This window comes from Lissotriton helveticus, chromosome 11 (assembly GCF_964261635.1).
Source record: "Lissotriton helveticus chromosome 11, aLisHel1.1, whole genome shotgun sequence".
In the NCBI taxonomy this organism is placed as follows: domain Eukaryota; kingdom Metazoa; phylum Chordata; class Amphibia; order Caudata; family Salamandridae; genus Lissotriton; species Lissotriton helveticus.
In genome coordinates, this window is record NC_136072.1 from 1,083,528,969 (window position 1) to 1,083,547,140 (window position 18,172).

Genomic DNA, 18,172 nt, shown 5'->3' on the forward strand with positions numbered 1-18,172 from the left:
TGGCCGTGTGAGTGCCCAGCTCCGTCAACCCCTTCCTCCAGCAGAAACATCCTGACACTCATCCTGAATTTTGACCCCACCACCTGACGGCTGAGGGAAAGCAGTGCTCCCCGCTGCGACTCCGAGCCGCCTGGGGCCAAAGTTACGCCGTCTGGTAGTGGGCGGCCTGTGCACCTCTGAAGCCGGGAGCTGGTGTAGCGGCGGTGCCCACCACCTACGTCGACGACGACGGGGCCGAAAACCGGAAGTTGCCGGCCCGGCCCCAGAACCTGTTAACTGGCGACCGACGGCTGCGGGGGGCCTTGGTGAAGTGTCAGAGGGTGACCGCATCGCTCCGGTGGGTCCTCCTGCCCCGTGCGGTGCACCTGATCTGCCCAGTACTTGAAAGGAGTGCAAGGGGGGAGCGCTGCTCCATGCCCTGAGTGGTGCGGGCGTGCTACCCTTGGAAGGTGGCGGAGGTGAGGAGCCGGGGAGCAGAGTGGGGGAGAACTATCAGCTGCAGCCTCTGCGAGCCGCGGATCGGCTGTGGCGGCCCTTGAGGCTGGGGAAATAGAGCTGCACTCCCCATACATGCAAAGAGGCCAGTGCTGAAGCAGGCTGAAGCCCATTGACTGGGGACATGGGGGCCCGAAATCCCCAGTGGTGAAACTCGATTAACCGCAACTGGTTGCAGCCGAGGCACCTGGCTCCTGGGAGCAGACCTGCGGTGCGCTTGAGCGACTGGACCCAGTGATGACCCTGATCAAGTGTGCCTGGCCCCTGCAGCGGTGATGAGGCTCAGTGGTGAGGCTTTCTGATAGCAGCGGTAGCGCAGGAGCGTGCACATATTGTCGACACCACGGCGCTGGTGGTACTGCTCCTGGGCCCTCAAATACCGAGCCCCAGATGTGGAGGGCAGGAGGTCGCGCGGAACACTTGAGAGCGTGGCAAATACTGCGGAGCCTCCGGTGAGTGGCCCTGTACAGCTCATTATTTCGCCCACCCGCATTGTAGACTGTAGACAACACTGAGGCACTCCTGAGATTGGCGTTGTGGCCCCTCATGGTGTCGGACCGACTGTCAACGTGTTGAAAGGGACCTGACTTGGCGCTGGGGTCACCGGGGTGCCCGCCTATATCCCTGCTGGCTGATTTAGGGGCGATGAAGCTTACTGGCCTTGGCTATCTAGATCGCAACGAAGCTGCGGAGGGGCGCGGGGCTGCCGGAAGACGTACGGTAAGCCCTGGGGTCCCGGACCCCAGGAGAATAATGAGATCAGTGGCTCGGAGTGGCCAATAGCCGACGTTTGGATGGCGACCAAGCCAGATGCTGATAAGGCCTTGCCCAGATCCTCTAAGGGGTCGAAACATATCCAGTCTAACAAATTGGACAGCTACACAATGCCAAAAGGCACCCCTACGGACCTGAAGAGGGACCAATTGGCGGGGGGAGACCCCTTGGGCTCTCCCGCTGAGCCAACACTCACAGATGTAATGGCGGCCATAAATGGAGTCCAGATATCGCTGAGACAAAAGATGGAAGCTTTGGGCAACAAATTGGACACTGTCACGATTGAGGTCAACTTGCTACGGACAGATATTACGAAGGCAAGTGAAGAAGTAAAATCGCTTGATATTAAGACTGCTAGCCTTATCGATGATGTGGCGTTGCTGCAGCAGGAGGTGCGTGATCTCAAGACCTCACGTGACGTGACGGACCGGAAGCTCGACGAATACAAGGGAAGGGCTAGGAGTAACAACATACGCATCCTTGGGGAGCCCGAAAAATCAGAGGGCCCTGCACAGGACCTATTTGTGGAGGACATAGTCCTTAATCATCTCAAGCCCAAGTGACTGAGCAACCTTTTCACAATCGAGCGCGCCCACAGGGTGCCAGGCCCAGGCCTGGGCTTCCCCTTCGCCCGATAATTGCGAGAGTTTTGAACTTCCGAGACAGAGATGTGATTTTACAGGCGGCACGTGCAGGGACTCCTCTGAGATACCAATATGCAATGCTAGTTGGGGATGGGCAACAGCCATATGCATGGGTGAATGGAGGGGGGACGGGGTTGGGGGCAGGTGGGGATTTTTGAGTCCGGAAACATATTGTGTTCAGAATTGTTTGAAATGTGTTATTTTTTATTCTTTTCTTTTTTCGCATCAGGAGACAAAGCTATGATTGTATCGCATCCATACCGTTTAAATGTCAAGTGTTAGAAGGGGATCGGTGATAACTGTGATTAGTTGGAATGTGAACGGCCTTGGGGACAAAATTAAGAGGGGAATGGTGAACCAGTTAATTAGACGGCACTCCCCAGATGTAGTGCTACTACAGGAGACTCATCTTATTGGTAATCGCTGCATGGCCCTGCACAGAGGGGGTTATAAGTTGGTAGCACATGCTGAGTTTACCGTGTGGTCTAGGGGAGTCGGTATTATGGTGAAAAACTTTTTTCCCCTCAGCATTCAGGCCACATGGTCAGACCAGCGAGGCTGCTACATCGGTATATCAGGACAGTGGTAGAGGAAGACAGTTACTTTTATGTCCATTTATGTCCCGCCCGGCCTTCAATCTGACACTTTTCGAGACCTGGGCACAATTTTCCTGACTTTGCCGTTGGGCCTCCTAGTGATGGGGGTGGGGGGGGACTTTAATGCAGCGGTGGATGGAGAGGTAGACAGACACCCAGCCCGAACACTGAGGACAGCGCAGAGGTGGCTCCCCGACTTCTATGAAACGACAGGGCTTGTCGATGGTTGGAGGATACGTAACCCGATTGGGGTACACTATATGCATGTGTCCGCCGCACATCACAGCCAGTCTAGAATAGATTATGTACAGTTACCGGCGGCTCTAGCTGCGAAGGTTCGGGAGGTGCGACACCTGGGAAGGGGAGTTCCCGACCACTCGCCGATCTGGCTCCAGTTGGAAACCGGCCAACCTGATGTAGGTAGGGTAGCCCCAATTAACGCATGGCACTGGAGGGACCCTGCCACCAAGAAGGAAGTCATTAAGATCTCGGAAAGATATTTCCAAGAAAATAGAGATACAGTGGATTCGGCACAGACCTTGTGGGAGGCATATAAAACTGTTATTTGGGGGGAGGTTTTGTCTCTGGTCACAGGAAAAAGAAGAAATGACAGGCGGAAATGGAGAGGGCGGAGGGGACGAGGCTGGAAGTAGAGGTATCTAGGACAGCAACTCCAGAAGGTGCACACCGGTTAAAGTTGTACCAGGACGAATATTGGGACCTTGCTAGGGATAGGTCTAGAGCACAGAACGATGACACTCAAAGCCGGATTTACAAGCATGGAGATAAAGCTGGCAAACTAATAGCGTGGCTTGAGAAGGGAGAGTGGGCGTCGCGGCTGGTACCAGAGTTACAGGGAGGAAACTCCAGTACGATTAAGGACCCGCAAGCCGTAGCGGATGAATTCCCGGAATATTATGGGGGGGTGGTACACATTTCAGCCAGGATATACTCGGAAGCAGACCACATAGCAATGATCATGGATATCAAGATGCGCGCCCTATCAGATGACAACCGGGAATATTTAGATTCCCCACTTACGAACGACAAGGTGGCACTGGCCATCAGAGAATGTATGACGTTACAACGAATTCCGTTGCAACGCATGCCTTTACCACGCATGCGTTACAACGGAATTCGTTTTCCACGCATAACCTTTACCTCGAATACATGCGTGGTGACGTCATACGTCGTTAAGAGAAAGCGGAAGTTTATTTTCCGATTTCTCTTAAACGACGCTGATTTTCTGCATATCCCGACGTGACTTCAGGTGCGTTGTACTGCATGCGTGGTTAAGGATTTCGTGGAAACGGCTACGTTGTAGTGGCCGTTTCCCGCCATCAGATGAGTACACTCGGGGAAGGCCACGGGCCCGAACGGAATTCCTATAGAAATGTATGAACTGAGTGCTAACAAACTTGCTCCATATATTCGCTCCATGTTTGTAGAGAGAGGAGTCCGCTCCCGAACGACCAGCGGGTGGCAAATACTGTGGTCATCCACAAAGCGGGTAAGCCCAAGACACTCTGCTCATCATATAGACCGATCTCGTTGCTAAATGCTGAACCTAAAGTCCTGGCGAAGCTGCTGGCGACAATACTTGTCAAAGTCATTAATACCTTGATACATCGGACTAATCCGGCTTCATGCCGCACCGAAATACAGCTCTTAACCTGCGCAGGTTACATGGGGTAATGGACAGGACCCAAACGATCCAGGAACCAGTGGTACCGGTGTCCCTAGATGCCACTATGGCATTTGATAGGGTTGAGTGGCCCTACCTATTTGCAGTATTGGGGAAGATGGGCTTTGGACCGGAGTTCATTAACTGGGTGCGCATATCGTATGCTAATCCCCAGAGTGGTGGTAAATAATCGAAAGTCCGCTAACTTTCTCCTTGGCAGGGGCACGAGACAGGGGTGCTCCTTGTCCCCGCTCCTGTTTGCTCTGGCGTTAGAGCCCTTGGCGGCATGGGTTCGGTGGGACCGGTCGATCCGAGGACTGCGGTGGATGTTGGAGTGGGAGAACAAAATCTCACTATACGCTGAAAATATCTTGCTTTACCTTACCAATCCAAGGGGATCCCTGATTGGTTTTCCGGATGTGCTTGCTATATTCGGGAGGTACTCTGGGTTTGCGATCACCTGGTCGAAATCAGTGCTCTTTGTCCTTAGAGGTGATCCGCCGGCGATCCCGGAAACCGGCCCGAAACAAATTGAACTGATAGGGTTTCCATACCTCGGTATCTATGTCACACTCGACCCGAAGTTAAGATATGCTAACAACTTAGGGCCCCCCCTATGGCTCGATTTAAGGGGGACGTGGTGCGATGGGGGGCACTTCGCTCTCCCTTCTGGGTAGAGCAGTGCTTTTCAAGATGATGGCTCTTCCCCGATTCTTATACGCTCTCCAGAACGCAATGGACCCTGTACCGGCGTCCCATTTTAGAGAAATAGAGGCCCTCCAGGGACAGCTTCTTTGGGACGGTAAGCCCCGTATAGCTTTCTCCAAGCTCACTCTTGCCTGGTATTATGGGGGAGAGGATTGCGGGACCTACGGAAATATTATTGGGCCTCCCAGTTGGCGGTGATGAATGATGTCATATACGGGCCCCTCGTGGACCCGGGGGCATGCTAGGGACCGCTGGCAGGTGCCAGGGGGTGACTTCACTAGGGCACTGTATGCTAGACCTGGTCAGTTCCCCTCGCGGGACCTACTGCTCATGCAGTACAGGTGTGGCATGCGGCCAATAGGCATCTCAAGTGGGAGGGGAAGCTCACACTCGCCACCCCATTATGGAGCTAGGAGAGGCTGGGATGTTTATGGAAGTCTAAGGGATTTGACAAGTGGGAACTCATCGGGATCACGCAGATCAAAGATATCTGGGGGAAGGAAGCAGATCAAAGATATCTGGGGAAAGGACACAGTTCAAACATTCAATTCCCTCAAGCAGCAATACCACCTTCATGACAGGGAGCACTACCGTTACCTTCAGATTAGGCATGCTCTGCTTACACACATCCCCAAAGGCACGACTCTCCCTGGCGCTTCCCTCCTTGAAGACCGGGTGTTAGACGGTCACCTCCCAGAGAAGACCATCTCATTAATATATAAAAAACTCATCAATAATATGGAGGACCTCCTGGTACTTATTAGGACACAATGGAGTGCAGATGGGGTGGAGCTAGACGACGAGGCCTGGCAGGAGGCAGTCTCCTCTCCACGGGTGGTGGCTATAGATTAGTGCAGCTAAAGATTCTTCACGGGTCGTATGTCACGGGGCCTCGTCTGGTTCGAATGGGTAGACCGGAGAATGTGGAGTGTCGTGGGGGTGCGGAGAACTTGAAACTTTCATGCATATATTTTGGCACTGTACGGAGGTGCAGGATTATTGGGTAAAGATCCATGAAAGGCTGCGAGATGTCCTGGGGGTGGAGTTACAGCCGGAGGCCCGCAGGTGTCTTTTAAACGTTTGGGAACCCACGGATTTGTTTGTGTATAAGAGACAATGGGTAACGTTAGCATGTATGGTAGCCAAGCGTAATATTGCTCAGCTGTGGGGAGCTAGACAGCCACCCCGGCTTGAAAAGAGGGTGGAAGACATGGATTGGTGCATGTTCAGAGAGAGGTCAGTCTACGTTGCAAGAGGTTGTCCCCAAAAGTGGGGCAATGTCTGGGAGGATTGGAATCGATACCGTGGAGACATCTATACGCCCCCGATATGTCTGGAAGACGCGGAGGCGCATGAGTCCCTGTGATCCCTTTATCAATATCTTCTATGTATTATTTTGAAGTATGGAAATGTATATATGACAAATGTGCGATTGGCTAAAGTCACCTGATGTCTTTCTTTGTTGACTTGTTAATAAAAAGATTCTTTAAAAAAAAAAATTAAAACAGTATTGGGCTGTTGTGGTCTTGACAACGTTCATTTGCCACATTTATTTAATCATTTAGAGTTTTATATAGCGCGAACGTGACCCATGGGTATCAGAGCGCTTCACAGTTACATGAGGTACAGTTTAGAGTAAAGCAGCATTAATATGTATAAGATTCCGGTACATGTCTTCCTTAGTAGTTTCAACAATAACAATTTTAGGAACTGTTTAGTGTACAAGGTGTAACAGTATTCCTATACAAAAGATTCCGATGTGTCTTTTCTGTAAGTTCTACATCAAAACAATTCCCGAGTAGTACTGTACAGTTAAAGAGCAGTTAATCACGATGCTGATGGTGAAGTCTTGCCTAATGCAGGAACTTTCTCATTAGGAAGATCTATGCTTCCCTCTTGAATGGTGCCGTGTTTGGAAATTTTCTAATGTTTGGAGAGAGTGGGTTCCAGATTTTGGGGGCTGCTCCGGAGAAAGCTCTCTCATACGTTTTCTTCTTCCGAAAGATGGGTGGTTTCAGCAACAGCTCTCTGGCACTCCTGGCTGGTCTGCTTCCCCCTGATAGCTCAATTTTCTGGGCTAGGTACCTTGGTGTTTTGTAGTGGAGCGCTTTGTGGCTAATACATGCCAGCTCAAGTTGAATTCTGGCTTCATATGGTAACCAGTTTAATGCTTTCAGGTGTGGAGAGATATGGTCGTATTTTCTAGACCCAGTAATGAGTCTTGCGGCTGCATTGAGACATGCTTTTAGTAGTGCTGTGGAAATTTTTGATAGACCTGCAAGAGTTGTACATCCATATTCAATCCTTGAAATAAATAGGGACTGGGCTGACAATTTGAGGTCCGCTGTAGTAATGAGTGGCTTCACTTTTCTAATATAGTTCAGGTGGAACCGGGCACTTTTTGCCATTGATTTGATGTGGGCTTTCATGTCAAGGTTAGCAAGCGTGATTCCCCCTGATTTAGTTTACTCAACTAGAGTAGGGATGATGTTTAGCGACGTGATCAGTTTGGTCCATTCCTTCACATCTGTGGGGTTCTTTGGTGGCGATAATAGGAATTCCGTTTTTTGTGCATTTAGTTGTGGGGTTCTTTGTGCATCTAGTTTCAAATTATTGCTAGTCAAATGATTTGCGGTCTGTGCCAATCCAACCTAGATGGAGAAAGAAATATCTGAAATTTGTGTTTTTTACTAGAAGGAATGGCCTATTTTTCTTGTAGGCATCGATAATCGAGGTTGTTTTGAAGTTGTCACTTTTTTTAATTAATGGCTAAGTAGTTGTACACTTAATGATATTGTATGGCTTGAGTGGGAGAAAAATTATGGTCTTTGTAACTAATTTGGATTTTCTTTCTCTGTTGAGTTGTGCCAGGGTACCGTATGTTGTTTTGGGAATATGTACAATCCTGTTCTTATGTTGAAATGATGATAAATTGTGAAACTAGCGCTATGGCATAAGTTGTATTCGCTAGTAACTCATAATTGACGAATGTCAGTGGTTTTATGCGACTGGGCCAGAACTATAACTCCCTTGACGCACGCACACACACACCCACACCCACTATATACATATATAGTCATTGAAAAAAGCAACGGTTAACAAGATGTTACAGTTAGGTGAAAATCTCAGTAAAAACATACCATTTTAAAAGAAAAAAACAAATTCCCCAGTTATAATTATCTCAACTAACTATAACTTGTGCCCACCATGCTCAATGTTGTCATCAATGATGTCATTTCAGATATTGCAGTGATGTTATCAATCATGTCATAGAGCATTTAATGAGTGATGTGTAATGTGGGGCAATTAACAATGCAGATTTGAAGTCCGAAAAGGGAATCACTGGTCTGACTTCATGAAGAAAGGACGAAAATGCTAGAAGGCAGCTTTCCTGGATATGGGTTTCTGTAAAGATATATTTAAAACTCCACTTTTTCATTTTACTTCACAATTATATATCATGGAGCTGGGATCCTCAAGTTATGCAGCATGCTCTTCTATCTGTGGGAAGGGCACCAATGGTAGAAGAAGGGAACAGGGTTGTTTCCCAGGAAAGTGGACCGCCACAATAACTACTTTCTCTTTAGCCAGATATGACACCTCAGCAGCTTGGACACACCTGCACCCCCCCCTGGCAAGCTAAGTAGAATGTGTGCATTTACCTCGGGAGTAGCTGCTCACTTTCTGCATCTCCTCCTTCAGTTGCTCCACTCTTCGCTTTAGCTCTGCTGTCCCCATGGCATTACAACGATTCAAGTCTCCTTGCACGGTTGAAAAAAACTTGGCCTGCAACAAGGAAATAGTTACTTAATTCAGAGTAGCAAGGCACCGATTGTCACAGTACAAGGCAGCAAAGACTCTGACAAAGTAAAACAACTGCTGGCATATTTACTTGTGACTGATAGAACTGTGCATTTACACATGTGAAATGGCATAGGAGCCACAACAAATAACAGCATTGTTTAATTGCTTTACTGTATATCGCCCCAAGTGCATCTAGCGCTGCTCGCTTCCTCCATGGTGCTCTCATGAACGTCTCTGGCGCTACAAACATTGCACATGCAACACGGATGCCTGGATCCACAGTGCTTTGTACTGTTGGTTCATAGGTTCTCTAGTAACGCCCAGTCGTACTGGCTGGTGCTATTTTACTTTTGAGCAGTCAGAGCTGTCATCTGCCTCTTCAGTGCTCCCTAGTGTAAGCCAGTGGCTCTGCAATCCTGAATTGCCATTGACATTTCAAGGTTAGGCACTGCTCAAACTATAGGAAACTGCGCTGTTCAGATATCCAGTGGTGATGCCTGGTTCGATAGAGCTCTCCAATAATGGGCTGCTGTACTGCACTTCAGTGCAGTTACACATTTATTTTTTTACTACTAATAAATTGTTAATTTATTATTGCAAAAGGAGTCTTTTTCAATCATGAGAACTAATTTATATTACATTACTTCAATAGTTTATTAGTTCTTCAATGCAATATTTGAACACAATTGGTCTTCTTAACCACAATCAATAGACTGACATCTGAATTGAATTTACTTTTTTGAATAGTTGATACAAAGTCAAAAAATTAAGCCTTGAGTAAGCAGGATGACCTATGAAACACGTTGACTGTCGAAGACTCAGGAGGTGATTCGAGGGCCACCTGTTCTGTGTGCTCACCAGAATTTCTGGAATTCCTCAACACTATGATGAGTGTCCCCAGGCACTGACTTGATAGTTTGACGTCAAGTCCTTCAGCAAATCTCGAGCTCCATGCTCTCACCTCTGCAGGTAAGTAGTCACTCAGTTCTGCTGCTCCTGAATAGGAGGGACTAGACACGCTCAACACCAAAGATTACTGGGTCCAATTTTCTGACCGAGGGGTAACCCTGATGCATTGTCCGCCAGCCTCAGAGATCCTACTACAGTTGTACCAGCAACATCATGGTGCACAAAGCACTTTCTCCCTCCTCCAACACACATTCGAGGACTTTCCATGTTCTCAGGAAGCTGCGCCAAAAAACAGCAAACAGAGGGAGCCGCTATTAGGTGGCCAAAAGAGGAGCTGCTATTATAGATTCCTGTTGACTCCAGCTCTAAACCATAATTTCAATGTTGGTAGGTTCATTTTGGATTGTGGGCTTTAATAGATTAAATTTTTCTGTATCTGACAGATCTTGGCAGGGGTGCAGATGGCTATGCTAAAAATGCATTGCACATTCTTGCACCTAGGTCACTGAGTAACTAGGACAAAGGGTAGGTCTCAAAACATACTAGAGACTGACTGCAGCTTTAGTTACTTTGCTTTGAGAGGAAATCATCAAATGTCATGCCTAACATTTTAAACTTCATTCACATTTTTTTGTGAATGAGTTTTTTATTGATCAATTAATTCAAAAACGTTTACAGTTAAAATCATGATAGCCCCGAAGAATTGGGTACAAATACAATTTGTGCAAAAAGCAAGAACACCAAGTTCTATTAAAAGAAATTGTAAACAGTTGATTACAACGTTTAGAATTAAAATCTGGGCAATTACTCCTGAAAACTAAGTCGATCCTTGTCATTTAACAACATTTTAAAGGATTCCTAGTCATTTTAAAATGCTATTTATGCAAAGAGGTGGCAACACCAAATATTTTTGAGACAAATTATAAACATACATAAAACGATGAAGCGATAATTATAACAACAATATTGGTAATTCCCTGCTAATGACAGTCTTTGAGGTTTTACATATTTTCTACATGATGCTAAAAGTCCCCTGGTTGCAAAAGCTATTTCGCTTGGTCAGGCCTGACTGGGGGTTGTAACGTTGGTAGTTTCTTCTCAGCAGACAACACAATTTTTCATAAATCTTCCACCAAGTACGGCATCTCTCCTTGGAGGAAGGCTATTATTGCATGCTTACAAGTTTGGATACCTTTGCTTAAGAAGGGAATTCTTAGCAACCGTCTTCATTCCTCTACCAATGCTGGGCATATGCATAAAATATTAATTAAATCCTCCCGCATTGTGTTGTACAGCGACATAGTCTTTAAAGAAGGTCTTTTCCAGTGGGGTAATTATGTAGGATGGTGAAGTTGCCCAGTCTGTAGCCCATTAGTTTCAATTTTACTATATATCCATGGGATTACCCCAGATAACCTTGCAGTTTCAAGATCTTGTATGTGCCAATTGTCACCCATGCACAAGATCTTTGTGAAAACAGTGCCTTATTTACCAGCATGGAGGTCTTTTTAATCACAGAGTTCATCACTTTGTTAAATGCTCCCTGGCTGAGAGATGGCAAACCTAACAGTTCAAGTTGTAGCCTTTATATTTCTACGTTTGAATATTCTTTTGCTTGGCTCTTTTCTGCATCAGGTAGGGATTTCCACAGAGTGTTGCTTAGAGTGCCTTTTTGCGCTCTTTTTGGGCCATTTAGGACATTCCTTAGTATACTAAATGCAGCTACCAAGCTGTAGCTCTTTAGGTCTCACTGAACCAACGCGCATGTGTTGTTCTGCAAGAGTATAGTAGGCAAAACAGCTCTTGAAACCAGCGAGGATTGTCCCCAATGCATGTGAGGTACTCAAGCGCGACGCTTCCCCAGCGCGCGCTTGAGCTCACTTCTCAATCACACCCCATATGGTGTTCCCTCCCACTCGCTCGCACATCAAAGGCTGCTGCTCCCCCGCCAATGCGCTACGCCCAGCCCCCCCCCCCCACAGCAATGCCAAGAGCTTTTTTTTTTATTGCCACGCGGCGTCATTTTTACAGCCGCGCGGCGCCAATGCTTGTTTTCTGAGCGCCTTTCTCTCATATAAGTTAAGAGTTCACTTCTGCAGCAACCGGTTACTGGTGTATTTCCCTGCTGCAGCCCAACTCTCTGGTGCCCTTTAGTGTTAGCGTTTTGAAGCCCAGCATAACAAAGAAAGAAACGTGCGCGCCGCACCGATACCGAAAGATGGCATTTTATTTCCCCTTTGTTTGTTATATTTGTCTTGCACAATGCAGCTGCCGTGACTGCGACTGTGAACAGTGTCCCGCTCCCGCACCCTACCGGGAGCTCTGGTCAGAGGCTTCACTTCACTGCGTGCGACGACATCACACCAGCTACCCAGCCTCTCAACCAGAGGACTGCAGCGCGTATTCAAACTCATCCCTACGTAGTTACCTGTATACCAGAAAAGCCAGTACGACGCAGCCGCCACCAGAACCGATGCATTGTTACATTTGTCGTTCTTCGCAATGTTCTGCTATAATGCAACTTGTTACATGTCCTTTTATGTATTAGTACGACAAAATGTATACGCTACTGTTGGGACCGAGGCTTTCATGGTAAAGAGTCGTTAAACAGTTTAAAGCTGTTGTGGCTGTTTGGCTAGAATTGCACCACTCAGCACCACCACAGCACCACCATAGCACCACAGCACCACCACTCAGCACAACCACAGCACCACTCAGCACCACCACAGCACCACCTCCACAGCACCACTAGCTCCACCACAGCACCACTCAGCACCACCACAGCACCACTCAGCACCACCACAGCACCAGCACAGCACCACCACAGCACCACTCAGCACCACCACAGCACCACTCTGCACCACAACTCAGCACCACCACAGCACCACTCAGCACCACCACAGCACCACTCAGCACCACCACAGCACCACCACATTATCACTCAGCAGCACCACCACATTATCACTCAGTACCACCACATTATCACTCAGCACCACCACAGCACCACTCAGCACCACAACTCAGCACCACTCTGCACCACAACTCAGCACCACCTCAGCACCACCACAGCACCACTCAGCACCACCACAGCACCACCACATTATCACTCAGCAGCACCACCACATTATCACTCAGCACCACCACAGCACCACTCAGCACCACCACAGCACCACTCAGCACCACCACAGCATCACTCAGCACCACCACAGCATCACTCAGCACCACCACAGCACCACCACAGCACCACTCAGCACCACCACAGCACCACCACCACAGCACCACTCAGCACCACCACAGCACCACCACATTATCACTCAGCACCACCCCAGCACCACTCAGCACCACCACAGCATCACTCAGCACCACCACAGCATCACTCAGCACCACCACAGCATCACTCAGCACCACCACAGCATCACTCAGCACCACCACAGCACCACCACAGCATCACTCAGCGTCACCACAGCATCACTCAGCGTCACCACAACATCACTCAGCGCCACCACAACATCACTCAGCGCCACCACAACATCACTCAGCGCAACCACAACATCACTCAGCGCAACCACAACATCACTCAGCGCAACCACAACATCACTCAGCGCAACCACAACATCACTCCGCGCCATCACAGCATCAATCTGTGCAACCATTCAACAACAACTGGTTCAAATATGTTCTCTCAATGTTTCAAGCTTTATTACAAATGTCACAAAAAGATGTTAATATTTCACTTCTGTTCTTGGATTTTTATCACAATAAAATACACTGAACATAATCTTCACAAAAGTTATTTACAAAAGTTTAAGCTATTGTAATATAAATTACAATCACTTTTATTTAAGTATTAATTATTTAAAAAAATTAAAAGCCATTGTTATTTGTAATATCAATACATCTAATGTTATAAGAAAAGGGGTGGTCGATTACAAAACAGTTAAACATATCATTACTTAAACATAAAGGTACATCCACCAAGTAAATGTGATTTAAATTGCATTTAATCCAACTATTCGCAGTGATTTTCTGCAGTTACGCATATACTATATTTCATATTCATACAGTACATGGTTAATTACATTATAATTCTTCAAACAGTGCTCGGTGATTGTCAGATAAGAAAAGGGATTTTAAAGGAGGGTAGGGTGTGTTTGGAAAAGAATGAGGGACAAAGAAAAGGAATTGTGTCCTATAAACAATTCTGTCTTAATTCAACAGAACATTTCCAGTCATATTACAGATCACAGTTGTTCCCAAGAGGTACACTATACACAGGAGTTGAGTTTATCAAGTTTTCGGCAGGGCGTGTATGTGTTGGTGGTGATGTCGACGTTTCGACCCCTAGAGTACAGCGTGTAGATAAGTTACACAATCTGCATGACTGCTGCCGATCTGTAATATGACTGGAAATGTTCTGTTCACTGCGAATAGTTGGATTAAATGCAATTTAAATCACATTTACTTGGTGGATGTACCTTTATGTTTAAGTAATGATATGTTTAACTGTTTTGTAATCGACCACCCCTTTTCTTATAACATTGTAGTGACCCAGGTCGATGAGGTAAGGGTTTACCCCATTATTACCTACCAATCAATACATCTAAGTCACGTAAATACAAAACATGTTGATTACAAATGCTATAGGTGTCACATTTGCGAAAGTTATAACTATTGGCATTGTAAATGACAAAGCTATTAATTTAGCTATTTTCAAAACCAACACATAAATAAAAAAATTGTAATTACAAGATCAATAGCTCAAACTTTCATAATGCGAGACCTATTGCATTGCAAATGCTTGTTTTATTATCGACCATTTGTACGCAAAAAGTTTGCCTCTTGCGTCAAATATTACAACCAGGTATTTGTGCTCCGGTACTGATTTCAGTGTGTTGCTATTGAATCTGAATGTGGGCACCATAGACCTCCTTGTGCTGATAGACACCGTTTTAGTTTTAATAAGGTTGACTTACAGGGATTGTTTCTGAATACTCCACGAAGAGTTTATTAACCTCGGTAGACCTACCTTTGTGTGACTGAACAGAACAACGTCATCAGCATATATCCTATTCGAAGCATATAAACCTGCTACCTTTGAAGAATGAGAGTTAACCTTGTTGAGTGTTGTTGTTAATTCTTCCAAGAGCAGATTAAAAAGAAACGGAGTAAAGACACAACCTTGTTTCAGTCCATTGTTGGTAAATATTTTCTGTGAAAGTGACGTTCCGGTCCAAAGCATAAATCTTATTCATGTATTGGAATATAAAAGCTGTATGGTCTTTAAGTGCACTGGTGAAATGCCGCATTGCTGGAGTTTGCGCCAGAATAAATTACGCTGGACCGCATCAAAAGTGGACCGAAAATCCACCAATCATAGGTGCAGGTTCTGACATTAGTTTCTTGTTCCGTTGATTATTAAGGAGAATATTAGAATATTAGTTACTGTTCCCGATTCCCTAATGAAGCCAATTTGATTTGATGGAACTAACAAGTTTTTCACTGCACAGCAGGACACTTAATACATTTAAGACAGCACCAAGGTTCCCAAAGGCACCATGCATTGCCATAATTATTATAACTGCCCTGTATTTCCTAGCTGTACACACAAATTATATACTTAAAGTCCTAGAAGCAGCCTCCATGAGAAAACCTACTCCTTATTTTAATGTCCTTATTCCCATCATTCGTCCTGGCTGTATGTAGAGGCAGAATGCACTTGGGTAACGGGTAAGCATCCCATAAACTTGTAGGCATGTCCTAGGGGTTATTGGGAGTCATAACTAGACACCTCCTATCTCCCTGTCTGTCCTTGTAGGCTGCTCCTTAGATTCACCCTCCTGCTCATTGTGTACTGCCTGGCTTGAATCATCACTGGGATGAAATCAAATCACTTCAAGCGAGTCAGAGTGTGACCTAGCCCAAAGCACCACCAGTGAAATAATTGTAGAATGGAAGTAAAGCCAAGGTGCACATCACTTACACATGGACATGGGTTGTATGCCTATCCCCAACATTCTGAGTGTGTGCTGAAAAGCAGACACTGTCCAAGAGGAATCCACAACATGAGGAGGCACCTGCAGCAGTTGGTCTGAGGGGACTTGACTTACTGCTGAGTAATGCCAACAATACAGCATACTAATGAGGGGTCCCCTGGTGGGGCGTGAGCCCTTGGGTGAGTACCAGCAGCCAAGGGCTTCTACTTATCGACTGCTGCAGCTGTGGCCAGGAAAATGGAGATGGACCAACACTACAGAAGCAATGTTAGAGTATGGCCTGCAGGGCAACGCCCTACTACTAAATGAAGATCAGTCATCAGTATTATTGAGAATGTGTGCTCACTGCCATGCCACCAAAAGAACAGAGATTGAATACAAAGAAAAATAAAAAATGTTTTGAACAAAGTTGCCTTCCCCATTGTCACACCATCAATATAAAAATGATTGCCTAGTGGTGGGAGATGCCTACTTGACTCGGGGAAATACCCTACATGAGGACCCTGAAAGAAATGCAAAGCACTACAAACCACTTTGATTGGAGGTTCTCAGGATAACCTCAATGGAGAGGACACAGGAGGCACTCATGGGCCACATCTCACAAGAGAGACCAGGAAGTGAGACACCTGGATCCGAAGGAGGCAGTTATTTGTGGATTGTGCAATTAACATTAGTGATCTCCTAGAGCTTCAGTTAGAGCACCTGGTAAATGAGATGTGCATTGCAAAGATCAGATATCTATGCATGCCAGTATCATCTAGCAATGAAGCATTGCAGGGATAAATCCAATGGCTTTTACACACAACCATCCTAACAGAATCGGAGCAAGACATTGTCACGGAGGATAAGACAGTATGTCTGTTGACCAGAGGTCCAGCAGAAATGGCATCCACAATAGGTACGGAGTTGTGAAATGCAAACTAATAAGGCTTAAAAGAGATATCTAAAAGCAGGTGATTCCAGGGCCAACATATTCCCAGATTTAAGTCATACAACTTAGTAAATAGGCAAGATTTGCAACCCTGGGAAAAAAAGACTACTTGATCTTCGGCAAGGAGGCATCATTTTGATATCCTGGAGAGCTACTCGTCAAGGATGGAAGAACCTCAGCGCTGCAAGCAAATATCTAAATTCTGTGAAGAGGCTTCATGGTGGTGCGAAAAGCAGAGATGTGCCCTTAAATAAGGGTTTATTAAAATATTGTTGTTGCCCTTTTCAGATATGATTTGATCTGAATACACCTTGTGGTGGAAGAGGTGTGGCGCCGCGGCCAAGGTGCCTGACTCCAGACAACGGGGTTCACGGTTCGATCCCCGACTCCAGGTTAGCCCAGCACAATGTGACTCTGGGCAATAGCTCAATCAACCTTCCTGAGTGCCCCCAGCGCCGGGACACCACTTCGGAGGTAGCTGTGGCTTTACAAATATTGGTATTTCTACTACAAGGAAGAGGGAATGAGGAGCTGAGGGTATAATACTGACCAGTTTGCATTTGAGCTTTGTGCAAAATCTTTGTATCGTTACACAGGAAGCAGAATGTCTTACATTTTTCTGTTCAGGCTTTCATCAATAAAAAGTTGTGAACCATGCTTGGGGAATTCATAAACGTGCTCGGAGTTAACACAGTGTTGAAGAAAGTCACACAATTCATTTCAAGGAAGCAGAAAAGATTTGGGGAAAGATTTTAAACCTCTCCCTTAAGGTGTCAAGTGCAGCAGGTGGTGGTGGTGATGTGAGGGGTAATAGAAGCAGTCGGTTCAAGGTGCATGCTGCAAGAAAATGGAGAAAACTGCAAATTACCAGGCTGCCCACCTAGCGAAATTTACGTTAGCCGAAGCAGATGAATGTCCAAGTCGCCCTTTGAGCAATGAGTTCAAAGGTGGTTCACAACAGAGGGCCCTTCCTGGAGCTTATCAGATAACCAACAGCATCATATTACATAGAATAATTATGCAATAAATAGATATGTGCTGAACCTGGCAGAAGGATTAACAATTACTAGACTGCCTTCCTGTGTCTCAAAGCTGAACAGGCTCACTAGATGGTGATAAGACCGAGGCCATCCTCTACCAACCACACTGCTTTTCCACTGGCCTCATAACTTTGGTCACCAACTACCTCATAAAGCCTTCATCTCATCTTGCAGACCCTTTTATCTCAGTGTCTCGTCTCACAATCACCAAACAGAGAATCCAGAATATCTTTCATATGAGTCCTAACAATCATACCAAACATCGATTTTTAAAGTCTACACTGGCTGCTAGGGCGACTCAAATTGAGGCTTGTGTCAACCACAAAGACCTGCACAGCAAAGGTTAAAACCCCAAGCTTAAATGACAATCAGCTACAACAAAAACACCAAGCGTTCAGATTCTGCCATCCTCTCTATGCCAGGATTCCTCATACATCAAAGTGGTCAAAGCTCAGGGCCCAGTTATGGGAAACTCTCGCCTATCCGCCTTGCTTGAAAAGCATGTATAACTCCACCCATAACATGAAAAGGTTATGTTTTGCCATGCCTTATAAGTCGGCAGCTTTTTCTGCATTCCTTCCTCAATGCAGCACT

The 18,172-nt window shown here is 46.3% G+C and overlaps 1 protein-coding gene across 2 annotated transcripts in view; it reads right to left on the minus strand.

The window, feature by feature from the left end:
* Window positions 1-18,172, minus strand: part of LOC144792572 (uncharacterized) — a 283,419-nt gene that overhangs the window by 226,851 nt on the left and 38,396 nt on the right. For both annotated transcript variants that reach the window (XM_078667671.1, XM_078667670.1), the window contains exon 3: window positions 8,564-8,687. In XM_078667671.1, coding sequence (XP_078523797.1) covers window positions 8,564-8,687 — 124 coding nt within the window. The remainder of the gene's footprint in view (window positions 1-8,563; window positions 8,688-18,172) is intronic.